At 39.8% G+C, this 26,594-nt stretch overlaps 1 protein-coding gene across 1 annotated transcript in view; it reads left to right on the plus strand.

Moving 5' to 3' along the window:
• The window catches only part of sdk2b (sidekick cell adhesion molecule 2b), a 920,539-nt gene extending 898,749 nt beyond the window's left edge, over window positions 1-21,790 (plus strand). The window contains exons 44-45 of the mRNA XM_061931841.1: window positions 14,970-15,026; window positions 20,296-21,790. Of these exons, the coding sequence (XP_061787825.1) occupies window positions 14,970-15,026; window positions 20,296-20,739 (501 nt within the window). The 3' untranslated portion in view covers window positions 20,740-21,790. The remainder of the gene's footprint in view (window positions 1-14,969; window positions 15,027-20,295) is intronic.
• Window positions 21,791-26,594: the final 4,804 nt, after the last annotated feature.

Below are 26,594 nucleotides of genomic sequence, written 5' to 3' on the forward strand. Positions count from 1 at the left end.
ATAAGTGCAGGACAAAGGACTGACCCCACTCGGCTGTTTTGGGATGGGACGGGGGGGGGGAGACCACTGAAACGTACCAAACTGCAGCGGAGACAAGACTTCATCTGTGTACATACTTTGCCAGAAGATAACTAGATCATTCCAGCCAAGGTTTAACTCCAAGGACCACGGGGTGTTTGGTTTATTTGTTCAGGGTTAGGGATACGTTGGGTTAATAAGGTTTCTGTTAGGGTTGGTGGTTATTAGGGTTGTCCAGATACCATTTTATTTTTTGGTATAGGTACCAAAATGTATTTCCATACTTTTTGGTACTTTTCTAAATAAAGGCGACCACAAAAATGGCATTATTGTCTTTATTTGAACAAAAAATGTTAGAGTACATGAAACATATGTTTACTATTGCAATTTAGTCCTTAAATAAAATAGTGAACATACTAGACAACTTGTCTTTTAGTAGTAAGTAAACAAACAAAGACTCCTAATTAGTCTATGCAGTAACATATTGTGTCATTTGTCTACCTATTATTTTGTCAACATTATGAGGGACAAACTGTAAAAATGGATTATTAATCTACTTGTTCATTTACTGTTAATATCTGCTTACTTTATGTTTTAACATGTTCTATCTACACTTCTGTTAAAATGTAATAATCACTTATTCTTCTCTTCTTTGATACTTTACATTAGTTGTGGATGATACCACACATTTAGGTATGGATCCGATACCAAGTAGTTACAGGATCATACATTGGTCATATTCAAAGTCCTCATGTGTCCAGGGACGTATTTACTGACTTTATAAACATAATATGAATTTTTTTTAAACAAAAATGCTAAAAAAAAATTGTGATGCTAAAAAATACCGATGTAATCATAGTTGTATCGACTACACTTTTGTACTTGGTATCATTACAGTGGATGTCAGGTGTAGATCCACCCACAGCGTTTGTTTACATTGTGACGCCGGTGAGCTATTGTATCCTCCTACGGTGTGTAGTGAACATGTTTAGCTATTCCTCGTCCTGCAGTGATAATGCTACTTGTAAGAAACTTACTTTGTCGCCACAGAGACAAGGATTAGTGATTTAGAAGTAGCTAAAACACTGCAGACTGCGGATGGACATTAGCCGCTAACTAGCTAATCATGTCTTAAAGAACCTCGTTTCAGTGTTTATCTTTACTTTTTACACCAAAATGTGTCAATTCTCCCTTTTCTGTCTACACACTGTTTGCTTGTAAGTACTCTGTGTGTGTGTGCGCTGCCGAACATGCTCCTCTACTTGTAAAACCAGCAATGTCACAAGGACGGGGGGACCAATACTTATAGTACCGGATATGATTCATGAGTATCACGGTACTATAGTAGTACCAGTATACCGTACAACCCTAGTTGTTAGTGTTTTCGGTAAATCGGGTGTAGATGACAAGTGATGACAAGTTACTGGAGATGACAATTGAAACTTTTTTAACGACAAGGTTGCTTCTATTCGGGCAAGTCTTTCTCGTTCTCCATTGAGTTTTAATGTGGCCACTCAGCGCTCGGCTGTGTTTAGTCAGTTTGAGCCTGTGTCCATGCCTGAGCTTACAGGAATAGTCGACAAGCTAAAACCCTGGTCCTGTCCCACAGACCCAGTCCCCCCTCGCTTTTTTAAAGAAATCTGGGACACTATTGACTTGTCTGTTAGGGACATCATCAACTGTGTCCCCTCTTTTTGTAAAAGAGCTGTTGTTGAGCCTTTGATTAAAAAAACAGGTCTTGATCCTACAAGTTTGTCAAATTATCGGCCCATTTCCAAATTACCTTTTTTGTCCAAAATTTTGGAGAAATGTGTTTTGACACAACTGCAGCCTTTTTTAGATGAAAATAGCACTTTAGATCCATTTCAGTCTGGATACAAAGCTTTGCACAGTATTGAATCTGCACTTTTAAAGGTTTTTAATGACTTGCTTTTAATGTCTGATTCTGGCAGCTCTGCCATTTTAGTGCTTTTAGATCTTACAGCTGCCTTTGACAATTCTTTTAGAGCGCCTGAGAGACTGTGTGGATGTCAGGGGGACTGCATTAGAATGGTTCAGATCTTACCTGTCAGAGAGGCTGGGGGACGCCACCTCTTCTTCTGCTCCGCTTTACTGTGGTGTCCCCCAGGGATCTATTTTAGGCCCCATCCTGTTTTCCTTATACATTCTCCCTCTTGGAGATATTTTTAAGAAACATGGAGTGTTCTATCACTTTTATGCAGATGACTGCCAAATTTATATGCCAATTTCAAAAGGCCACGGCCCCCCGACACCCCTTCTCAACTGTCTATGCCACGTCAAGGCTTGGTTAGCCCAGAATTTTTTAATAATGAATGAGGGAAAAACGGAAATTTCAGTTTTTGGTCCGGCCCTCACAGACTTGGGACCATTGCAAATTTATGTGCGTTCCAAAGTCACCAGCCTTGGCGTCACTATAGACAGCCATTTTAAACTTGACAAACAAGTCAATGGCGTTTTAAAATCGTGTTTTTATCATCTTCGTTTTTTAGTAAAGGTAAAACCGTTTTTATCTTTTAACCTTTTTGAACAAGTCGTGCATGCTTTTATTTCAAGTGGCCTGGACTACTGCAATGCACTTTATGCTGGCATTAGCCAAAAAGCTCTCTCCCGGTTGCAGTTAGTCCAGAACGCGGCAGCACGACTTTTAACAGGGGCCAGGAGACGCCAGCATATAACCCCAATTCTTGAGAGTTTGCACTGGCTCCCTGTTCATTTTAGAATTGATTTTAAAACCTTGCTGTTTGTTTTTAAAGCTGGCACCTCAGGATATATCGGACCTCATCCAAATTGACACTCCTGCGCGCGCTCTGAGGTCCGAGAGCCAGCTCCTGCTCGTGGTGTCCAAGACGAGACTTAAAACCAGGGGAGACAGGGCCTTCTATGTGGTTGGCCCTAAGCTCTGGAACACTCTGCCCCTCCATGTTCAAACTGCTTCCACAGTGGACTGTTTTAAGTCTCGTCTTAAGACCCACTTTTATTCTTTGGCTTTTAACACTACGTGTTGGGGCGGCATTGAGTAGTGGGTAGAGCAACCGTGCCAGAAACCTGAGGGTTGCAGGTTCGCTCCCCGCCTCTTACCATCCAGAAATCGCTGCCGTTGTGTCCTTGGGCGGGACACTTCACCCTTTGCCCCCGGTGCCACTCACACCGGTGAATTGAATGATGAATGATAGGTGGTGGTCGGAGGAACCGTTGGCGCAAATTGCAGCCACGCTTCCGTCAGTCTACCCCAGGGCAGCTGTGGCTATGAAACTAGCTTACCACCACCAGGTGTGAATGATTGATGGGTTCTACATGTAAAGCGACTTTGGGTACTTAGAAAAGCGCTATATAAATCCCAGTTATAAATCCCAGTTATTATTACGTGAGTTGTGTGGTCTTCTGTCCTCTGTTGTCCTTGAAATGTTGATTTCTATTTACTGTTTTAACTGGTTTTACCCTTTAAAATCGTTTTTAATCATATTTATTTTCATATTGTTTTTATATTAGTTTTATATTTATTTATTTTTTGTTTTTACTCAGTCATTGGTGGAGCATAATATTGTTTTTAATATTGTTTTTGACATGGCTGTGCAGCACTTTGGAAACATTCTTGTTGTTTAAATGTGCTATATAAATAAAGTGGATTGGATTGGATTGGATAGGGTTAGAAGCTAGGTTGGCTAAGGTAAGGTTTTAGTTCAGGGGTGTCCAAAGTGCGGCCCGCAGCTTATTTTCTATTGGCCCGTAACACATTCTAAAGACAATAGAATATTACACACAAAAAAACTAGAATAAGCAATGTTGGGAGAAATTGCATGGGACTGCTAGCGTTAGCATGCTAACAGCATACCTGCCAACTTTTGAAATCAGAAAAACCTAGTAGCCAGGGTCCAGGGGCCGCAGGCCCCGGTAGGTCCAGGACAAAGTCCTGGTGGGGGGTTCAGGCTTCGCCCCCCGACGCAAAATGATTATTAGCATTCAGACAGGTTAAAATGTTGCTAAAACCATCACTTTTCTATCAGTCACAGTGACTTTTCAAAACAAAAATATTACAGCAAAAATCATATGGGTTGATTGACATGTTTATTCTGTAAGCTAACTTCAATAGTTTGAAATTATTTTGACAGTGAATGCCAGTTATCCTGTCAACCTTTCACAAGACTTCAATTTGTTAATTGAAAGTATAAACAGTATAAACACTTTTTACAGTAAACAAATGGTAAAACAGTACTAAACAATTCCATTAAAAAAAAATTGGTGTCATTATTAACTTTCTGTCCAAGCTTGTATAATCTACTGCCTTGTTCAATTGTAAAAAATATTCTGTGCCTAAAATTCACTTTTCTATCACAATTATCATACTGTAAACATGGTAAGCTAACTTCATTAAAATTAATAGTCCTGTCAATAGCATGGAATTACAATTCAAATGTAGTTTTTTGTAAGCCTTTCAAAAGAATTCAAAATATGAAAAATGAATGAAAATTTATTTAAGCCATCAGACACTTGAAAAGTGGCACATCACATCTCTAATGTAATCATTTGAACTTTTCAACAGAAATAGCACTGCAAAAATATTAAGGACATACTTCTGTATTTTGGTAGTTATGCTGTCAACATTTAACAAGATTTCTTCAACTTGGACTTGAAAGCATAAATAGTACAAACACTTTTAACAGTATAACAGTACTAAACAATTCCAATAGATAACATTGGTGTCATTACCTTTTTGTGGCTAAAATCCGAAAAACGTTGAAAGTTTTCCACTTGTATCGCTAGCAACGGCATTAGACTTGTGTTTTTTTGTCCCAACGTGGTCTTTTACATGGCTAATTCCTCCGTGTCCGATCGAAAAATCTTGTCTGCACAAGGTGCAATTCGCGTAGTTTTCACCCTTTTTGGAACGGATAATTATTCCCGGATAGGCTTTTGAATATTCTTCACGGAATGACTGCAGTTTTCTTTTCGGTTTAAGACTCGTTTGCCATTTTTCTCCGGCTGATTCCATGATCGTTCGCTCGTTTGGAAACAATGGCAACTGGTGCCTCGTGCTTGGCAGCGGTGCTATAAATAGCCTCGCGCATGGCATTCGGAATGGCTCGATAGGAAGTTACGGGAAGCAGTGTCGATTGTCATTGTTGTTACGCGATTTCGTGAATAAAACTTTAAAAAAAAATATTTTTTTTAATTAATGAAAAACCGTATTTTTTATCACTGCAACCGTAACCCCGGTTGATGAAAACCGTACTAATTACGGGAAAACCGGAGTAGTTGGCAGGTATGTAACAGTTAGAATGTGTCAAGTACAAAGTCATGTGACTATGACGCGTATGCAAGCTAAAAGAGTTAGCATGCTAATGTTGGAATGCTAGGCATCGCGTACTGAGTTACGTGACTCCGTGGTGTTAGGCTACAAAATTAGCTCAAAAAAGTTAGCATGCTAATGTCAGCGCGTTGATTGATTGATTGAAACTTTTATTAGTAGATTGCACAGTACAGTACATATTCCGTACAATTGACCACTAAATGGTAACACCCCAATAAGTTTTTCAACTTGTTTAAGTCGGGGTCCACGTTAATCATTCATGGTTAACAGTTAGCATGTGTCAAGTAGCAATGTATATGACTCGGAGGTCTTTGGCTGGAAAAATTGGCCAAAAGGTTAGCATACTAACACTTAGCATGTGTCAAGTGCCAAGTCATATGACTCTGAGTTGTTTAGCTGTCAAACTACTTCCATAACGTAAATGACCGCCATAACCACAATACCAGGGGGAGCTCCACAAACCACGTTAAACCCAGATTCCGATCCAACAAATGTCTTAACTCATTCTCCTTCCATGCCACATCAATATGGAATGCACTCCCAACAGGTGTAAAAGAAAGTGCATCTCTATCCTCCTTCAAAACCGCACTAAAAACAACACCTCCAGGCAACTTCAACCATTGACTAACACCCTACCCCTTCCACATCCCACCTCCCCGGATTGTAAATAATCAAATGTATTTCTAATGTATATACTTGTTCTTATGCTATCTGAACTCACTATGTTCTCTGCTCGCTGTACATATCCTACCAAGTCAGACCTACACTGTTTCAATGTCCATTTCTCTGATGATGCAATTGTTGATGACTGAAGTGCTGATATCAACCAAACCCTCCTCATCCCACCCCCCGGATTGTAAATAATGTAAATAATTCAATGTATATACTCTGATGATTAACTTGTGTGATGACTGTATTATGATGATACTATATATTTGTACCATGAATTGATTACATGGACCCCGACTTTAACAAGTTGAAAAACTTATTGGGGTGTTACCATTTAGTGGTCAATTGTACGGAATATGTACTGTACTGTGCAATCTACTAATAAAAGTTTCAATCAATCAATCGGCTGAAAAAGTGAGCATGCTAATGTCCGTAATGCTGCCTGAGCCTGAGCCACTACTCCTGTAATATTGGTATTTTAAGTTGAACCATTTTTATACTAAAAATGCTTAACTTCGGGCAAAATGATGTAAAATATGCTATATTACCAATAACGCAAATCAAATCAAATCAAATCAACTTTATTTATAAAGCACATTTAAAATTTACCACAGGGGTAGCCAAAGTGCTGTACAATAGACAGGTTAAAAGATAAAACGAGTACTGAGCAAACACAACACAACACAAACAGAACACGATAAAAAATAAATAAATAAAATAGAATAAATAAAAACATAAAAACAGGTTCACAGCAGGTGTATTATGGGGCGCCATTGCAGGATGGATATCACTCAGCCATGGAATAAAAGTATGTTTTTAAGAGAGATTTAAAAACAGGAAGAGAGGAGGCTTGTCTAACACTCAGAGGTAGGTCATTCCAGAGCTTGGGAGCAGCAACGGCGAAAGCTCTGTCACCTCTAAGCTTCAGCCTTGTGTCAGGGACCGTCAACAGCAGCTGATCGGCTGATCTTAAGGATGGGGCGGTAAGGCCGAAGGAGGTCGGAGAGATAGGTTGGCGCGAGGTTGTTTAGACATTTAAAAACAAATAAAAGGAGTTTAAAATTGATTCGATAACGCACAGGGAGCCAGTGAAGGGACGCTAAAATAGGGGTGATGTGCTCACGTCTGCGAGTCTGTGTTAGCAGACGAGCAGCAGAGTTCTGCACAAGCTGCAGGCGGGCGAGGGAGGCCTGGCTAATGCCAACATACAGGGCAGTCGAGATAGAAGCGGTTTCACTTTCGCTATTTGGCGTAATTGATAAAAGCTTTTTTGTACGACGCTGCTGATTTGTTTTTCGAATTTAAAATCTGAGTCGAACTTTACCCCCAGGTTTGTGACACAGTCGCTGAGATACGGGGTCAGAGTGCCGAGGTCAACGTTGGGGGAGGGAGAGCGACTTGGACGGAACAACATAACTTCTGTTTTGTCTTCATTTAGGCTCAGGAAGTTAGCTGAAAGCCAGACTTTGATGTCGTGCAGGCAGTCAATAAGATGCAAAGCTAAGATATGGATGTTGTGCTCAGATACTTTAGCATGTATTGATGCAGATACAAAAATGCTGACTGGGACGACCCTTGTCAGTATTTAGGGTTTTGGGTAGGCGTTTGAGGTCAGGGTTTTGATTTGGGTGTGTGGTTGAGGTTAGGGGTTGGTTTTTTTTTTTGATAGTTTGTGGTTATTGCTAAAGTTAGGGTCTGCTAGGTTCAGGTTTTGCTTCAGGATGGGGTTTGGTTAGAACTCGGGATGAGGTTAGGGTTTTAGTCCAAAGAAAACAATCACCATGTTGTGTTCGGCCTCATTCTGACATGACATTCTGCTATTTCATCTTTGAACACGTGAGCAAATTGGCAACATTCCAAAACAAACTATGTGCATTACAACAGTGAAGACAGAGTCTTGTAGTACTTACATGACACTTTGTTGAAGACTTGAGTGGCCTCCATCCCATCGAGGGATCCACGCCGAGCGTTCTTGACATAACAATGGCGACTATCCACCCCAACATTTCGATTAATTCCTTCCTTCAAACGAGGCCTGAATGGAAACCAAAATCGATTTAAGTAAATAGAATTAAAAATGTTGCTGACTTATCACACCAGCTACAACTGGGTTCTATTAACACAGATAGGAATGTTTATACAAGACGGATGTTGCCCTCCAAAATAGTCTCTCTCTTTTTGATGAAATAACATTAGAGGAACTCCTACGGCGTGTAAGTGGGATAAAACAAACAACATGTTTACTTGACCCACTTCCTGGGAAACTTATCAAAGAAATGTCTGTAATATTAGGACCATCAGTGCTAAATATTATAAATGTATCGCTTTCCTCTGGCACTGTTGCTCTAGCATTCAAAAAAGCGGTTATTCATCCTCTGCTCAAAAGACCTAACCTCGATTCTGACCTCATGGTAAACTATTGGCTTCCGTTTATTTCGAAAATCCTCGAAAAAATAGTTGCACGGCAGCTAAATTAACACTTAGCATCTAACAATCTCTGTGAACACTTTTAATCCGGTTTCAGGGCAAATCACTCTACGGAGACAGCCCTCGCAAAAATGACTAATGATCTACTGCTAACGATGGATGCGTCATCCATGTTGCTGCTGACCTGTCTCCGCTCAAGATGATCTCCTGCTGGCCCCACTAAAGTCTGCACTCTCACTATTGTGTTAGATCCACTATGGACTGCACTCTCACTATTATGTTAGATCCACTGTGGACTGCACTCTCACTATTATGTTAGATCCACTATGGACTGGACTCTCACACTATTATGTTAGATCCACTATGGACTGGACTCTCACACTATTATGTTAGATCCACTATGGACTGGACTCTCACTATTATGTTAGATCCACTATGGACTGGACTCTCACTATTATGTTAGATCTACTATGGACTGGACTCTCACACTATTATGTTAGATCCACTATGGACTGGACTCTCACACTATTATGTTAGATCCACTATGGACTGGACTCTCACTATTATGTTAGATCCACTATGGACTGGACTCTCACTATTATGTTAGATCCACTATGGACTGGACTCTCACACTATTATGTTAGATCCACTATGGACTGGACTCTCACACTATTATGTTAGATCCACTATGGACTGCACTCTCACTATTGTGTTAGATCCACTATGGACTGGACTCTCACACTATTATGTTAGATTCACTATGAACTGGACTCTCACAATATTATGTTAGATCCACTATGGACTGGACTCTCACACTATTATGTTAGATCCACTATGGACTGGACTCTCACACTATTATGTTAGATCCACTATGGACTGGACTCTCACACTATTATGTTAGATCCACTATGGACTGGACTCTCACTATTATGTTAGATCCACTATGGACTGGACTCTCACTATTATGTTAGATCAACTATGGACTGGACTCTCACACTATTATGTTAGATCCACTATGGACTGGACTCTCACACTATTATGTTAGATCCACTATGGACTGGACTCTCACTATTATGTTAGATCCACTATGGACTGGACTCTCACTATTATCTTAGATCCACTATGGACTGCACTCTCACTATTGTGTTAGATCCACTATGGACTGGACTCTCACTATTATGTTAGATCCACTATGGACTGGACTCTCACTATTATCTTAGATCCACTATGGACTGGACTCTCACACTATTATGTTATATCCACTATGGACTGGACTCTCACACTATTATGTTAGATCCACTATGGACTGCACTCTCACTATTGTGTTAGATCCACTATGGACTGGACTCTCACACTATTATGTTAGATCCACTATGGACTGGACTCTCACTATTATGTTAGATCAGTGGTTCTTAACCTGGGTTTGATGGAACCCTAGGGGTTCGGTGAGTCGGCCTCAGGGGTTCGGCGGAGGTCAAAACACACCCGACTCAACGTGTAAATAAAAACTTCTCCCTATCGGCGTAATACAGATACGACAACAGCAGAAGTCAGACTGATTTGCAGGTGTGTCATTTGTTGTGAGTTTATGCACTGTGTTGGTTTTGTTGTTTGAACAAGGTGATGTTCATGCACGGTTCATTTTGAGCACCAGTAAAAAAAACATGGTAACACTTTAGTATGGGGAATATATTCACCATTAATTAGTTGTTTATTAACATGCAAATTAGTAACATATTGGCTCTTAACTAGTCATTATTAAGTACTTATTAATGCCTTATTCGGCATGGCCTTATTATAACCCTAACCCTCTAACCCTGGCCCTAACCCTCTAACGCTAACCCTAACCAAATAACTCTAAATGTGTCAAGACTTGGTCCTGGGTGTTTGCTTTTCCGGGATGCAACGGAAAGTTGGCTCGGGCGAGACGGGAATGTGAGTACATTTTTATTTAAACTACAAAAAAAGGAAGTAAACAAAAGGCGCGCACAATGGCGGAGAACAAACTATGAAACCAAATACTTGCACAAAGGCAAAAACTATGAACAACAAAAAACACTAACTGTGGCAATAATAAACAAAACTTACTTGGCATGGACAAAAACGGCATGAAAAAGCGCAGCAAGGGTCATAAGTGTGTGGAGAGTATAAATGCGGGGATGTCACCAGAAAGACAAACTGAAAACACTGAACTTAAATACTACAGACATGATTAACGAAAACAGGTGTGTGACTCAAAACGTGAAACAGGTGCGTGACGTGACAGGTGAAAACTAATGGGTTGCTATGGTGACAAACAAGAGTGCACAATGAGTCCAAACGTGGAACAGGTGAAACTAAAGGGTAATCATGGAAACAAGACAAGGGAGTGAAAAGCCAGAAACTAAAGAGTCCAATAACTAAAAACATGACTAAAACAAAACATGATTACACAGACATGACAAAATGAAGTCTTTGTTACTTAGAATATGTTCCCCTAGTGTCTGAAAAACTCTAAATTAAGTCTGTGTTACTTATAATATGTTCCCCATACTAAAGTGTTACCAAAAACATACAACTTTTTCTTGAATTTGAAAAAAAAAAACATTTTATTTTTCACTAAAGAAGGGTTCGTTGAATGCACATATGAAACTGGTGGGGTTCAATACCTCCAACAAGGTTAAAAACCACTGTGTTAGATCCACTATGGACTGGACTCTCACAATATTGTGCTAGATCCACTCGAGGTTCATCGCGCCGGTCCAATCCAAGGTTTCTCATTGTTATCCCATTGGGTTGAGTTTTTTCTTGCCCTGATGTGGGATCTGAGCCGAGGATGTCGTTGTGGCTTGTGCAGCCCTTTGAGACACTTGTGATTTAGGGCTATATAAATAAACATTGATTGATTGATTGAAACCTTGTGCTTGTGTTGGGTCAGTCCAAGTCTTTGGAGGGTCTCTGTCGTCAACTGACCAAAAACTGTTTTTATCACCTCAGAAATACTTCTAAAGTGAGAAATTTGCTGTCAAAATTGGATCTGGAAATGATCATTCACGCGTTCATTTCGTCTTGCATTGACTATTGCAATTCTCTCTTCACTCTTTTCAACAAGTCAACGCTAAAGAGACTTCAGACGGTACAAAATGCAGCTGCCAGTCTTTAGACCGGTGCACCCAGACCAGCCCATACCACCCCATTTGATCCAGTCTTCATTGGCTTCCCGTTAAATTCCTCATTGAGTTTAACATTTTAGTCCTGACATTCCGTGCGTTGCATGGTGGGGCCCCTCAGTACATAATTGACTTGTTATGCCCCTACTCTTCAGAGTCTTCAGGCCAGGGTCTTCCACAGATCCCCAAAAACTCATTTTAAAACCCGTGGAGACCTGGCATTCCAGGCTATAGCTCCCAGACTCTGGAGCAACTTGCACCAGTCCCCCTGTGATCTTGACTGTGTTGACACTTTTAAGAAACATTTGAAATATTTTCTTTTTAGTAAAGCTTTTAGTTAATGCACCTTTTAACAATCATTTTTAATCCACTTTGTATCCTTTTTATGATGTTGTTGTTTTCATTGAATTGCTGTTTTACTCCACCTATGTTTTGTACAGCGCTTTGTGATTTTATCTGTGAAAATAACATTTACTTACTTACTTACTCCAGTCGTGGTCAAAAGTTTACGTACACTTGTAAAGAACATAATGTCATGGCTGTCTTGAGTTTCCAATCATTTCTACAACTCTTATTTATTTGTGATGGAGTGATTGGAGCACATACTTGTTGGTCACAAAAAACATTCATGAATTTTTTAATTTTTTTATGAATTTATTATGGGTCAAAACAGCTAAATTTTTGGACAAAGATAAGACCTTCTGGAGGAAAGTTCTGTGGTCAGATGAAACAAAAATTGAGCTGTTTGGCCAAAATACCCAGCAATATGTTTGGAGAAGAAAAAGTGAGACCTTTAATCCCAGGAACACCATCCCTACTGTCAAGCACGGTGGTGGTAGTATTATGCTCTGGGCCTGTTTTGCTGCCAATGGAACTGGTGCTTTACAGAGAGTAAATGGGACAATGAAAAAGGAGGAGTACCTCCAAATTCTTCAGGAAAAGCTAAAATCATCAGCCCGGTGTCATGACTTGGTCCTGGGTGTTTGCTTTTCCGGGATGCAACGGAAAGTTGGCACGGGCGAGACGGGAATGAAGGTACATGATTTATTTATATTTATCAAAAAAAAGGAATAAACAAAAAGCGCGCACAAAGGCGGAGAATAAACTATGAAACCAAAAAACTATAGCAAAAAAGTACAAACAAAAAACACGCACAATGGCGGAGAACAAACTATGAAACCAAAAAGACTATAAACATGGAACAAAAACTTACTTGGCTTGGACAGAAATAGTTGCTTGAGGAATTGACATGGAAAGAAGTAACAGGCATGGACAGAGCATAAATGTGGTGATGTCGTCAGCAAGACAAACTGAAAAACAATGAACTTAAATACTACAGACATGATTAACGAAAACAGGTGCGTGACTCAAGACGTGAAACAGGTGCGTGACGTGACAGGCGAAAACTAATGGTTGCTATGGTGACAAACAAGAGTGCACAATGAGTCCAAACGTGGAACAGGTGAAACTAATGGGTAATCATGCAAACAAGACAAGGGAGTGAAAAGCCAGAAACTAAACAAAACATGACTTAAAACAAAACATGATTACACAGACATGACACCCGGAGGTTTGGTCTTGGGCGCAGTTGGGTGTTTCAACAGGACAATGACCCCAAACACACATCAAAAGTGGTAAAGGAATGGCTAAATCAGGCTAGAATGAAAGTTTTAGAATGGCCTTCCCAGAGTCCTGACTTAAACGTGTGGACAATGCTGAAGAAACAAGTCCATGTCAGAAAAGCAACAAATTTAGCTGAACTGCACCAATTTTGTCAAGAGGAGTGGTCAACAACTCAACCAGAAGCTTGCCAGAAGCTTGAGGATGGCTACCAAAAGCGCCTTATTGCAGTGAAACTTGCCAAGGGACATGCAAGCAAATATTAACATTGCTGTATGCAGTGTTGGGTTGGTTACTGAAAACCAGTAACTAGTTACAGTTATTAGTTACTTTATTTCAAAAGTAACTCAGTTACTAACTCAGTTACTTACACCAAAAAGTAATGCGTTACTGTGAAAAGTAACTATTTAGTTACTTCTTTTTTTCCCTTTTTTTTAAGGCTCCCATTAATGCCCTTTTAGCCTTCATTTCAGTACTGTTATTGCACTGAAGAATAATACAATGTGTTGATCAACTTGACATGCATTTGCATCACTCAACTCAGAAAGCAATGTGCTCTACATACAACACACAAAGACAAAGATATGTTTCAAAGGGCCAATTCATTTCAGGCCAGAACAAATTGACAAAACTATTTTAAATAGCTGCAACATAATGGCACTTTAACTTTAACTTTAAGTAGATAGGATCTTTGATCCAAGACACAACTTACATTTAACTAAAATGTTATTTTCTTTGTGCTCGACAAAAGAAAAGTATTGAGAATGTCTCCATGTTAAAAAAACTCGACTTCTGGCTTTGCCATGATGTCTTGTTAGTTGTTATGGGAGTCGTGTGTGTGTGTGTGTGTGTGTGTGTGTGTGTGGCCCTTTAAGATATGACAGCGTGTGAGGTGAGTGACGTCAGTGAGTGAGTGGTCGAGAGAGGTGAGCGAGCGGCGACAGTGAGTGCGTGCAGGTGCTCTATCTTGGTGGATGGCTGCGTCCAATAAAGTCACAAAGTTGCAACAAACCGCCCGTCTTGTCATTCACCCTCAGCTGTAAAGACCCACTGCCGGGTAAAGTGAAGGTTGTTAGCCCCGAAGACGTACATAGGCCCTGGAGGAACGTCTCCCTTGCGCTCCTCAACTGCGGTATGGTAGTCTCCCCCGCCCCCACCCACACAAAGCACGCCTTTTCTTTTCCACCGCTGCAATAAAACACACTCAGATCTTCTGTTTCTATCCGATACTCCATGAAAAATAACGTAAAATAACGCAGTAACGCATCATGTAGTAACGGTAACTGAGTTACTGAATATAAAAAATAACGCGTTAGATTACTAGTTACCGCCGAAACTAACGGCGTTACAGTAACGCGTTACTTTGTAACGCGTTAGTCCCAACACTGGCTGTATGTATACTTTTGACCCAGCATATTTGCTCACATTTTCAGTAGACCCATAATAAATTCATAAAAGAAGCAAACTTCATGAATGTTTTTTTTGACCAACAAGTATGTGCTCCAATCACTACATCACAAAAAAATAAGAGTTGTAGAAATGATTGGAAACTCAAGACAGCCATGACATGATGTTCTTTACAAGTGTATGTAAACTTTTGACCACGACTGTATATATCATTTATACACACATACACATTGGCCCCCAGACACTTTTTTCTCTCAATGTGGCCCCCGAGTCAAAACATTTGCCCAGCTCTGGGCTAACAGGGGGAAGTTGAAGCTTGACTCATGCTGTGATGTTCTGTTCACCCATAGGAGGCGCTGGTGTTTTCATACGGAACAGGTGGCCTACATACACTTCCACTACATTTGGTGAGGTTCCCATGGCTGCCTGCTTGTTTCTTCTTTACATGTTTGTAGCCAACCCGGTTTCTGTTGCTCATTCTCATCCAAAGACTTTCCCATGTGGTCCACTGACCTGTTTTAGTCTGAGGGTACAAAGGTGGTGGTCCTGGGTGTTGGACGATACGTTGACTTGTTCGCCATCTTGTGTGTTTTTTTTCCGGGACGCACGCTTCATCCATTTGAACAAATCATGCTTTGATCATCTCCCGTGGTTGCTGGTGATGTGTGCTCTCAGTGTGCATGTGTGTTTGGTTCCAGGGGCCCAAAATAATTCATCTTCATCCTTAGCCTTAGCGCATACTTGCCAACCCTCCCGATTTTCCCGGGAGACTCCTGAATTTCAGTGCCCCTCCTGAAAACCATTCTCCCGAATTTCTCCCGATTTCCACCCGGACAACAATATTGGGGGCGTGCCTTAAAGGCACTGCCTTTAGCGTCCTCTCTCACCTGAAAAGGAGACTATTATATATGTCTCCGTTATCCATAGGTTTATCTATAACCCATAAAGTAGGCAGGCACGGAGCTATTTCTCAGCGTGTGTTTATTTCAGCCGGCACCTTAATAGACTGACACACAACATCCAGATCCCCATCATGCGTTGCTTCAAAACTACGGCAAGTAGTAATGTCCAAAAACATAACAGAGACGAAGCAGAAGATCAAAGACGTGGTGACGACGAGTAAGAAGAAGAAGTACGCTTGCAAGTTCCAAAATGATTGGAAAAAATAATTTCAGTTCATCCAGGACAGCTCGAAGGGGAAGGGGTATGCTGCCTGCACATTTTGTAGATCAGACTTTTATGTGTGTGTATATGTGTAAATAAATGAACACTGAAATAAATAAATAATTATATATAAAAAAAAATAAAAATAAATAAATTAAAAAAAATGTATACCGTATATTACCAAATAGTAGCCCGGGCGTTTATTTCACAAAATCGATTTTGGAGACAGGCGTTTAAAAGAAGCAGGCGGTTATTTGCACAAGGCTTTTATTTAGTTTTGCACCAGCCTGCACCAGGCCATTATTTGGTTACAATGGTTACTGTCCAGTATTTTTTTTTCGTACAAAAAACTTTAAATGTAAAAGCTATTGTAAACATACAAACAACAAGAGATCAACATGAGGTAGGCTATCAAAAGACAAGAGATCAACAAGGCCTCAACATGGCAGTAGTGCAACAATTGTCAAATAGAATACCAATACTAAAAATAAATTAACTTTTTAAATAAAGCAGCCTACCGTGAAAAATACAATTATGGTACCAAGTACCCAAGTATAAAACCCACCATCAAAACAGAATAATAATACTGTCACTTAAATAAAATAAAGGCTACAGTACTCCAAGTTATAAATAAAGCAGCATACAGGAAAAATAAAATTATGTACTCTATAAAACCATCAAAACAATAATACTGCAGCAAACGCAACCCCAGTAGCATTTTAATCTAAATTATGCAAATAACAGACCATGGGCGGCTATTTGGACATAGGCGGTTATTAGGAAGAGGCGGTTAATTGACAAAATGGGGTCAGACCCCGGGCGGCTATTAGGACATGGTCGGTTATTTGCCCAAGGGCGTTTATTTGGTAATATACAGTATATATATATATATATATATATATATATATATATATATATACCGTATTTTTCTGACTATAAGTCGCAGTTTTTTTCATAGTTTGGCCGGGGGTGCGACTTATACTCAGGAGCGACTTATGTGCGAAATGATTAACACATTACCGTAAAATATCAAATAATATTATTTAGCTCATTCACGTAAGAGACTAGACGTATAAGATTTCATGGGATTTAGCGATTAGGAGTGACAGATTGTTTGGTAAACGTATAGCATGTTCTATATGTTATAGTTATTTGAATGACTCTTACCATAATATGTTACGTTAACATACCAGTTGGTTATTTATGCCTCATATAACGTACACTTATTCAGCCTGTTGTTCACTATTCTTTATTTATTTTAAATTGCCTTTCAAATGTCTATTCTTGGTGTTGGCTTTTATCAAATAAATGTTCCCCAAAAATGCGAATTATACTCTAGTGCAGGGGTCGGCAACCCAAAATGTTGAAAGAGCCATATTGGACCAAAAATACAAAAACAAATCTGTCTGGAGCCGCAAAAAATTAAAAGCCATATTACATACAGATAGTGTGTCATGAGATATACATTGAATTAAGAGGACTTAAAGGAAACTAAATGAGCTCAAATATAGCTACAAATGAGGCATAATGTTGCAATATGTACATATAGCTAGCCTAAATAGCATGTTAGCGTCGATTAAATTGCAGTCATGCAGTGACCAAATATGTCTGATTAGCACTCCACACAAGTCAATAACATCAACAAAACTCACCTTTCATGCACAACGTTAAAGGTTTGGTGGACAAAATGAGACAGAAAAAGAAGTGGCATAAAACACGTCCTAGAAAGTCGGAGAAAGTTGTACATGTAAACAAACTAGGGTGAGTTCAAGGACCGCCAAAATTAGTAGGACAAAACGGCGCTCGCCAAATACTCGAATCAGTGAAGCATGTTTGATATAAACAGTGTGCTTTGTAACAATTAGGGAGGCTGGTGTCATGTTTGTCCTCCTACAGAAACCATATTAAAACAAAAAAATATTTTTTTCCCCTCATATTTTGCCATTTTTCATACATTTTTAAAAAAGCTCCAGAGAGCCACTAGGGCGGCGCTAAAGAGTTGCATGCGGCTCTAGAGCCGCGGGTTGCCGACCCCTAGTCTAGTGCGACTTATAAATGTTTTTTTCCTTCTTTATTATGCATTTTAGGCCGGTGCGACTTATACTCCGAAAAATACGGTGTATATATATATATATATATATATATATATATATATATATATATATATATATTAGGGCTGCAACAACTAATCGATTAAAATCGATTATAAAAATAGTTGGCGATTAATTTAGTCATCGATTCGTTGGATCTATGCTATGCGCATGCGCAGAGGCTACGTTCTTTTTTTTTTTTCTTTTTTAACCTTTATTTATAAACTGCAACATTTACAAACAGCTGAGAAACAATAATCAAAATAATAGGGGTGTAACGGTACGTGTATTTGTATCGAACCGTTTCGGTGCGGAAGTGTACCGAACGAGTTTCCACACGGACATATTAAGTAGCGTACTGCACGCTGTGTAAACAAAAGAGGACGTATGGTCAGGACCTAGCCCGGTTGCTGCTAGCATGCTAGCAGCTAACGGGCTACGATAGACTGACCATACGTCCTCTTTTCACCGGACATGTCCTCTTTTGCGGAGCTGTCAGGGCGGAGTTTCTTAAATGCCTCAAATGTCCGGCATTTTGAGTTAGGGTTGCGTGTATTTTCAATGTACGTTCAGGGTTAAGAAGGTTGAAAACAAAACAAATTGTGCCCGCAGCAGCATTTATCAGATTTAATTTTTTATTATCTATAGCAGGGGTGTCAAAAGTGTGCATTTTTGTAACATTTTCCTTGTTTTATTTGGCAAATTGAAAGAACATGGCGCCAGTATGCTGGGTTTTTTTCAATAAAATACTGGAAAGGATAGAAATGTAGTTTGTCTCTTTTATCCGATTATTAATCGATTAATCGAAGTAATAATCGACAGATTAATCGATTATCAAATTAATCGTTAGTTGCAGCTCTAATATATATATATATATATATATATATGATTGATTGCATTCAGACAGGTTAAATTGTTGCTAAAACCATCACTTTTCTATCAGTCACAGTGACTTTTCAAAACAAAAATATTACAGCAAAAATCATATGGGTTGATTGACATGTTTATTCTGTAAGCTAACTTCAATAGTTTGAAATTATTTTGACAGTTAATGCCAGTTATCCTGTCAACCTTTCACAAGACTTTAATTTGTTAATTGAAAGTATAAACAGTATAAACAACTTTTACAGTAAACAAATGGTAAAACAGTACTAAACAATTCCATTAAAAAAAAAATTGGTGTCATTATTAACTTTCTGTCCAAGCTTGTATAATCTACTGCCTTGTTCAATTGTAAAAAATATTCTGTGCCTAAAATTCACATTTCTATCACAATTATCATACTGTAAACATGGTAAGCTAACTTCATTAAAATTAATAGTCCTGTCAATAGCATGGAATTACAATTCAAATGTAGTTTTTTTGTAAGCCTTTCAAAAGAATTCAAAATATGAAAAATGAATGAAAATTAATTTAAGCCATCAGACACTTGAAAAGTGGCACATCACATCTCTAATGTAATCATTTTAACTTTTCAACAGAAATAGCACTGCAAAAATATTAAGGACATACTTCTGTATTTTGGTAGTTATGCTGTCAACATTTAACAAGATTTCTTCAACTTGGACTTGAAAGCATAAATAGTATAAACACTTTTAACAGTATAACAGTACTAAACAATTCCAATAGATAACATTGGTGTCATTACCTTTTTGTGGCTAAAATCCGAAAAACGTTGAAAGTTTTCCACTTGTATCGCTAGCAACGGCATTAGACTTGTGTTCTTTTGTCCCAACGTGGTCTTTTACATGGCTAATTCCTCCGTGTCCGATCGAAAAATCTTGTCTGCACAAGGTGCAATTCGCGTAGTTTTCACCCTTTTTGGAACGGATAATTATTCCCGGATAGGCTTTTGAATATTCTTCACGGAATGACTGCAGTTTTCTTTTCGGTTTAAGACTCGTTTGCGATTTTTCTCCGGCTGATTCCATGATCGTTCGCTCGTTTGGAAACAATGGCAACTGGTGCCTCGTGCTTGGCAGCGGTGCTATAAATAGCCTCGCGCATGGCATTCGGAATGGCTCGATAGGAAGTTACGGGAAGCAGTGTCGATTGTCATTGTTGTTACGCAATTTCGTGAATAAAACTTAAAAAAAATAATTATTTTTTTTAATTAATGAAAAACCGTATTTTTTATCACTGCAACCGTAACCCGGAATAGGTTGATGAAAACCGTACTAATTACGGGAAAACCGGAGTAGTTGGCAGGTATGAATATATATATATATATATGAGAAATACTTGAATTTCAGTGAATTCTAGCTATAAATATACTCCTCCCCCTTAACCCCGACCCCGGCCCCGCCCACCTCAACCCCCCTCTCCTGAATTCGGAGGTCTCAAGGTTGGCAAGTATGCCTTAGCGTCGCTAACCATCACCGCACTGTGGCGCTAACGGCCCAATTAAACGCTTCTCTCACAGGGCAGCGACAACGAGTACGAGGTGGACCCCAACCGCCAGAAGACCCACTCCTTCGTCAACCACTACATCAGCGACCCCACCTACTACAACTCGTGGCGCCGCCAGCAGAAGGGCATATCCCGAGCGCAGGCCTACAGCTACGCCGAGTCCGAGTCGGGCGAGACGGAGCACGGCGCCCCGCCGCCGCTGCCCCCGCTGCCGCCTCTGCCGCCCCAGCTCAGCTCGCCCAGCCCCCAGCCCCAGCAGCAGCAGCAGCAGCAGGCCCAGGGACAGCCCCAGGCCCAGCCCCAGGGCCAAGACAGCCTCTTCAGGCCTAAAGGCAGCCGGACTCCTACCCCGTCGCAGCAGAACCCCCCCAGCCAGCACAGCGCCCTCTACAGGCCGCCCAGCAGCCTGGCCCCCGGATCGCGCGCCCCCATCGCTGGCTTCTCCTCTTTTGTGTGAGAATGACGTCCCCCCACCCAAAAGAAAAATAAGGACTAAGGAAATTTCTGGCTGATCATGTGATTTGCGCTTGGTTTTCATTTCCTGATTTCTCAACAAGACTTTGTGCAACACTTTAGCGTGCAAGTGTGCCACCCGAAGACACCGACACACCCTTTTTGTTGGCATTTTCACTTTGTTTGCATGACTTATTTGCTCCTTATTTTTAAAGTTTGCACACCTTCAAAGTGGTACTATCTTTGTATGCTGTACAAAAGTCACAAGAATCCTTGAATAGACACATATACCTGTATATAATATATGACATATATTATATTTACAGTATGTAGTGGACTAGTCCACGCACACTCGGCATAAAGGGACTATAAATAGCAACACGGACAGAAAAGTGCTCTGGACGCTACCACCTGACGCTGCGTCTCGAGCACGCCTTGACTCTGGACAATACGAGGAAGTGTATATCAACAAAGTTCAAGCGATGCCTTTGACATTGATCCAGAAGATCGCTGCGGACTTTTACTGGATTTTTTTAACGGCTCTCAAACACCTTCTGGATGTTTCTACAGGTTTTCACGGCGTCCCGTCAGCAAGTAGGGTAGTTTAGCCGCGGGATCGTCGGGACACAAAGGTGCCATGGCCGTTAATCAAGCTGTATTTCCGTCGTCCATTGCTTTATATATGTGTGTGTGTGTGTGTGTGTGGTAGCACACTTCCTAAGCTTTATACTTCACTGTGTGTGTGTTTTTTATCGAAATCGGCCTGAAGTAACGCCCACGGAGGCTTAGCCACGCCCACTCGCCGTGTACGACTCGATGGTATTTGCCTAGTTCGTGTCCTTCAAAAGATGTCATGCAATTTTGTTTTTTGGTTTCCTTTTCTTACTTTGTGTTGCATTAGAATTTGTTTCCTGTGGGGTGATTGTCATTGTACGCCACAACATGCTAACCGTGCAGAAGAGTGAATATATGATCACAGTACATTTCTGAAATAAATTATTTTTCAATGTTAGCAAGGTCTGCTGCTTACTTGAAAAGACGAGAAAAACTGCACTTTTTTGGAACCAAAAATATGAGCAAAATGAGCTTAAAAAACAAAAAAGAACGCTAACAGTACTATGCTTTTATGCTAACAACAGCAATATTACAGTTACCGTATTTTTCGGAGTATAAGTCCCTCCGGAGTATAAGTCGCACCGGCCGAAAATGCATAATAAAGAAGGGAAAAAAAACATGTATAAGTCGCATTTTTCGGGGAAATTTATTTGATAAAACCCAATTGAAAGGCAATTTAAAATAAACAAAGAATAGTGAACAGGCTGAATAAGTGTACGTCATACTTGCCAACCCTCCCGAATTTTCCGGGAGACTCCCGAAATTCAGCGCCTCTCCCGAAAACCTCCCGGGACAAATATTCTCCCGAAAATCTCCCGATTTTCAGCCGGAGCTGGAGGCCACGCCCCCTCCAGCTCCATGCGGACCTGAGTGAGGACAGCCTTTTTTCAGGACGGGAGGACAACAGGGTGACAAGAACTAAATCATCCAGACTAGAGACAAATTGTATTATTATGTTTATCTTACCTAAAAATAAATATATTTATTAATTTAAAAAAAAAAACTAAATACATTTTTATTATATTTTGCTAAAAACATCAAAATGAATTGTATTTTTTTTTTTTTTTTTTCTGACTCCTTATTACATCCAGCCATAGAATTGAAATAAACATATTTGAAATAATTAATTTAAAATGACCATATTTAATTATTAAAATAATTGCTTGTTTATCAACAACTTTAGCATTTTATTCATTACATTTTGAAGCTCTCAGAAGCCAAGTTATGTTATATTCCTTAAGATTTATTTATGCAAGTTTGAAGTATCAATTATCCAAACACAGTTTTGTTTGCATATTTTCAGGATGTAGATTATATATATATATATATATATATATATATATATATATATATATATATATATATATACGTATGAAATACTTGACTTGGTGAATTCTAGCTGTCAATATACTCTTAACCACGCCCCCAACCACGCCCCACCCCACCCCCGACCACGACTTATAGTCCGAAAAATACGGTAGCATTAGTGAAATACCAAACTATATGACACTCAGGTGTCTATACCTGCTAAATTAGCTTTAAAAAGCTAGCGTGCTTATGTTAGCAATGCTAACTGTAACATTTTAGGTCGCAAAACATATAACTCTGACGTGTGTACCTGAAAATATTGTTTAAAAAGCTAGCATGCCAACATTAGCATGCATCAAGTACCAAAATATGACTCAAGAGCATACCTCACCTACAAAATTAGCTAATAAAAAAAAGCTAGCAAGCTAACAGGTACCATTCGTCAAGTAAGTAAAACAAGAACAAATGTTTTGTCTTTTTTTTATGCATTTTAACTTGTAATATACACTAGCAAAAGTCTGTTGTATACCATACGTACTCTGGCCAGATAGTGTGAAGTAACCAAAAATATGAGCAAAATTAGCTAAAAAAAATATAGAACGCTAACAGTACTATGCTATTGTGGAAACAATAATTATTACAGTTAGCATTAGTGAAATACCAAAATATGACGCTCAAATGTCTATACCTGCTAAATTAACCAAAAAAGCTAGCATGTTTATGTTAGCATGCTAAAATACTACCTGTAACATGTGTTAGATACCAAAATATATTACTCTGAGGTGTGTACCTAAAGTTATTGTTTAAAAAGCTAGCATGCTAACATTAACATGCATCAAGTACCAAAACTTAAGAGCATACCTACAAAATTAGCTAATAAAACAAAGCTAGCATGCTAACAGGTAGAATTTGTCAAGTAACAAAAATATTTGACGCTGAGGCGCAAGCCCCTTAGCTTGCTAAATTGCTTCGCGTGAAAAACAAGCTAGTTAACTCACGGATGCTAGTAACATGTTAATAAGCGTGAATACCATTGTTCAAGTCTTTTTTAGGGTAGGCTTATGTTAGCATGCTAAAATGCTAAGTGTAACATGTGTTAGGTATATATATATATATATATATATATATATATATATATATATATATATATATCAATCAATCAATCAATCAATGTTTATTTATATAGCCCTAAATCACAAGTGTCTCAAAGGGCTGCACAAGCCACAACGACATCCTCGGTATAGCCCACATAAGGGCAAGGAAAAACTCACCCCAGTGGGACGTCGATGTGAATGACTATGAGAAACCTTGGAGAGGACCGCATATGTGGGTAACCCCCCCCCTCTAGGGAGACCGAATGCAATGGATGTCGAGTGGGTCTAACATAATATTGTGAGAGTCCAGTCCATAGTGGATCCAGCATAACAGTAAGAGTCCAGTCCACAGTGGGGTCAGCAGGAAACCATCCCGAGCGGAGACGGGTCAGCAGCGCAGAGATGTTCCCAACCAATATACAGGCGAGCGGTCCACCCCGGGTCCCGACCCCGGACAGCCAGCACCCCATCCATGGCCACCGGATCTGTGTGTCTTCCCCTCCACAAGGGATAGGGGGCAGCAGAGGAGAAAAGAAAAGAAACGGCAGATCAACTGGTCTAAAAAAAAAAGGGGGGCTATTCAAAGGCTAGAGTATACAAATGAGTTTTAAGATGGGACTTAAATGTTTCTACTGAGGTAGCATCTCTAATTGTTACCGGGAGGGCATTCCATAGTGCTGGAGCCCGAATAGAAAACGCTCTACAGCCCGCAGACTTTTTTTGGGCTCTGGGAATCACTAATAAGCCGGAGTTCTTTGAACGCAGATTTCTTGTCGGGACATATGGTACAATACAATCGGTAAGATAGGCTGGAGCTAGACCGTGTAGTATTTTATACGTAAGTAGTAAAACCTTAAAGTCGCATCTTAAGTGCACAGGAAGCCAGTGCAGGTGAGCCAGTATAGGCGTAATATGATCAAACTTTCTTGTTCTTGTCAAAAGTCTAGCAGCCGCATTTTGTACCAACTGTAATTTTTTAATGCTAGACATAGGGAGACCCGAAAATAATACGTTACAGTAATCGAGACGAGACGTAACGAACGCATGAATAATGATCTCAGCGTCGCTAGTGGACAAAATGGAACGAATTTTAGCGATATTACGGAGATGAAAGAAGGCCGTTTTAGTAACACTCTTAATGTGTGACTCAAACGAGAGAGTTGGGTCGAAGATAATACCCAGATTCTTTACTGAGTCGCTTTGTGTAATTGTTTGGTTGTCAAATGTTAAAGTGGTATTATCAAATAAATGTCGGTGTTTAGCAGGACCGATAATCAGCATTTCCGTTTTCTTAGTGTTGAGTTGCAAGAAGTTAGCAGACATCCATTGTTTAATTTCATTAAGACACGCCTCCAGCTGACTACAATCCGGCGTGTTGGTCAGCTTTAGGGGCATGTAGAGTTGGGTGTCATCAGCATAGCAATGAAAGCTAACACCGTATTTGCGTATGATGTCGCCTAGCGGCAGCATGTAAATACTAAAGAGTGCAGGGCCAAGAACCGAACCTTGGGGGACTCCGCACGTTACCTTAACATAGTCCGAGGTCACATTGTTATGGGAGACGCATTGCATCCTGTCAGTAAGATAGGAGTTAAACCACGACAAGGCTAAGTCTGACATACCAATACGTGTTTTGATACGCTCTAATAAAATATTATGATCGACGGTATCGAAAGCAGCGCTAAGATCAAGAAGCAGCAACATAGATGACGCATCAGAATCCATCGTTAGCAGTAGATCATTAGTCATTTTTGCGAGGGCTGTCTCCGTAGAGTGATTTGCCCTGAAACCGGATTGAAAAGGTTCACAGAGATTGTTAGACACCAAGTGTTCATTTAGCTGCTGTGCGACAATTTTTTCGAGGATTTTCGAGATAAACGGAAGGTGGGACACCGGCCGGTAGTTTACCATGAGGTCAGGATCGAGGTTAGGTCTTTTGAGCAAAGGATGAATAACCGCTTTTTTGAATGCTAGTGGAACAGTGCCAGAGGAGAGTGATAAGTTTATAATATTTAGCACTGATGGACCTAATAATACAAAAAGCTCCTTAATAAGTTTCCCAGGAAATGGGTCAAGTAAACATGTTGTTTGTTTTGTCCCATTGACACATCTTAACAATTCCTCTAATGTTATTTCATCAAAGAGAGAGAAACTATTTTGGAGGGCGGTATCCTTCGTAGATACAGTCGTATCTGTGTTAATAGAACCCAGTTGTAGCTGCGATGCATTGTCTTTAATCTCCTTTCTAATGAGTTCAATTTTCTTATTAAAGAAATTCATAAAATCTTCTGCTGAGTGGGTGGAGCTACTGGGAGGAGTCCCTTGTTGGGTTAGCGATGCTACTGTACTAAACAAAAATTTCGGATCATTTTTGTTGAGGTGGATGAGATTTGAGTAATATTTAGCTTTAGCTAGGGTAAGCATGTGTTTATAAGTTGTTAAACTATCACTCCATGCTTGATGGAAAACCTCAAGTTTAGTAGCGCGCCATTTGCGTTCCAGCTTTCTACATGATAATTTATGGGCTCTAGTTTCTTCTGTAAACCATGGGGTGCGCCTTTTAGGGGCTCTTTTAAGCTTTAGCGGTGCTATACTATCAATGGTGTCGCGCAGGGCGTCGTTAAAGTTGTTAGTGAGGTTATCAATAGAGCCGACATAGTTTGGGAATGGTGCCATTACCGAAGGCAGTAGGCCAGCAAGAGTCATCGTTGTGGCAGCATTAATGTTGCGGCTGCTATAGTAGTTATTATTATTAGTTTGTTGACAATGAGTCAGAACTTCGAATTTTATAAGGTAATGATCGGACATTACTTTAGTATACGGGAGTATCGTAACTTTGGAG

Source organism: Nerophis lumbriciformis, linkage group LG39 (genome assembly GCF_033978685.3).
Source record: "Nerophis lumbriciformis linkage group LG39, RoL_Nlum_v2.1, whole genome shotgun sequence".
In the NCBI taxonomy this organism is placed as follows: Eukaryota; Metazoa; Chordata; class Actinopteri; order Syngnathiformes; family Syngnathidae; genus Nerophis; species Nerophis lumbriciformis.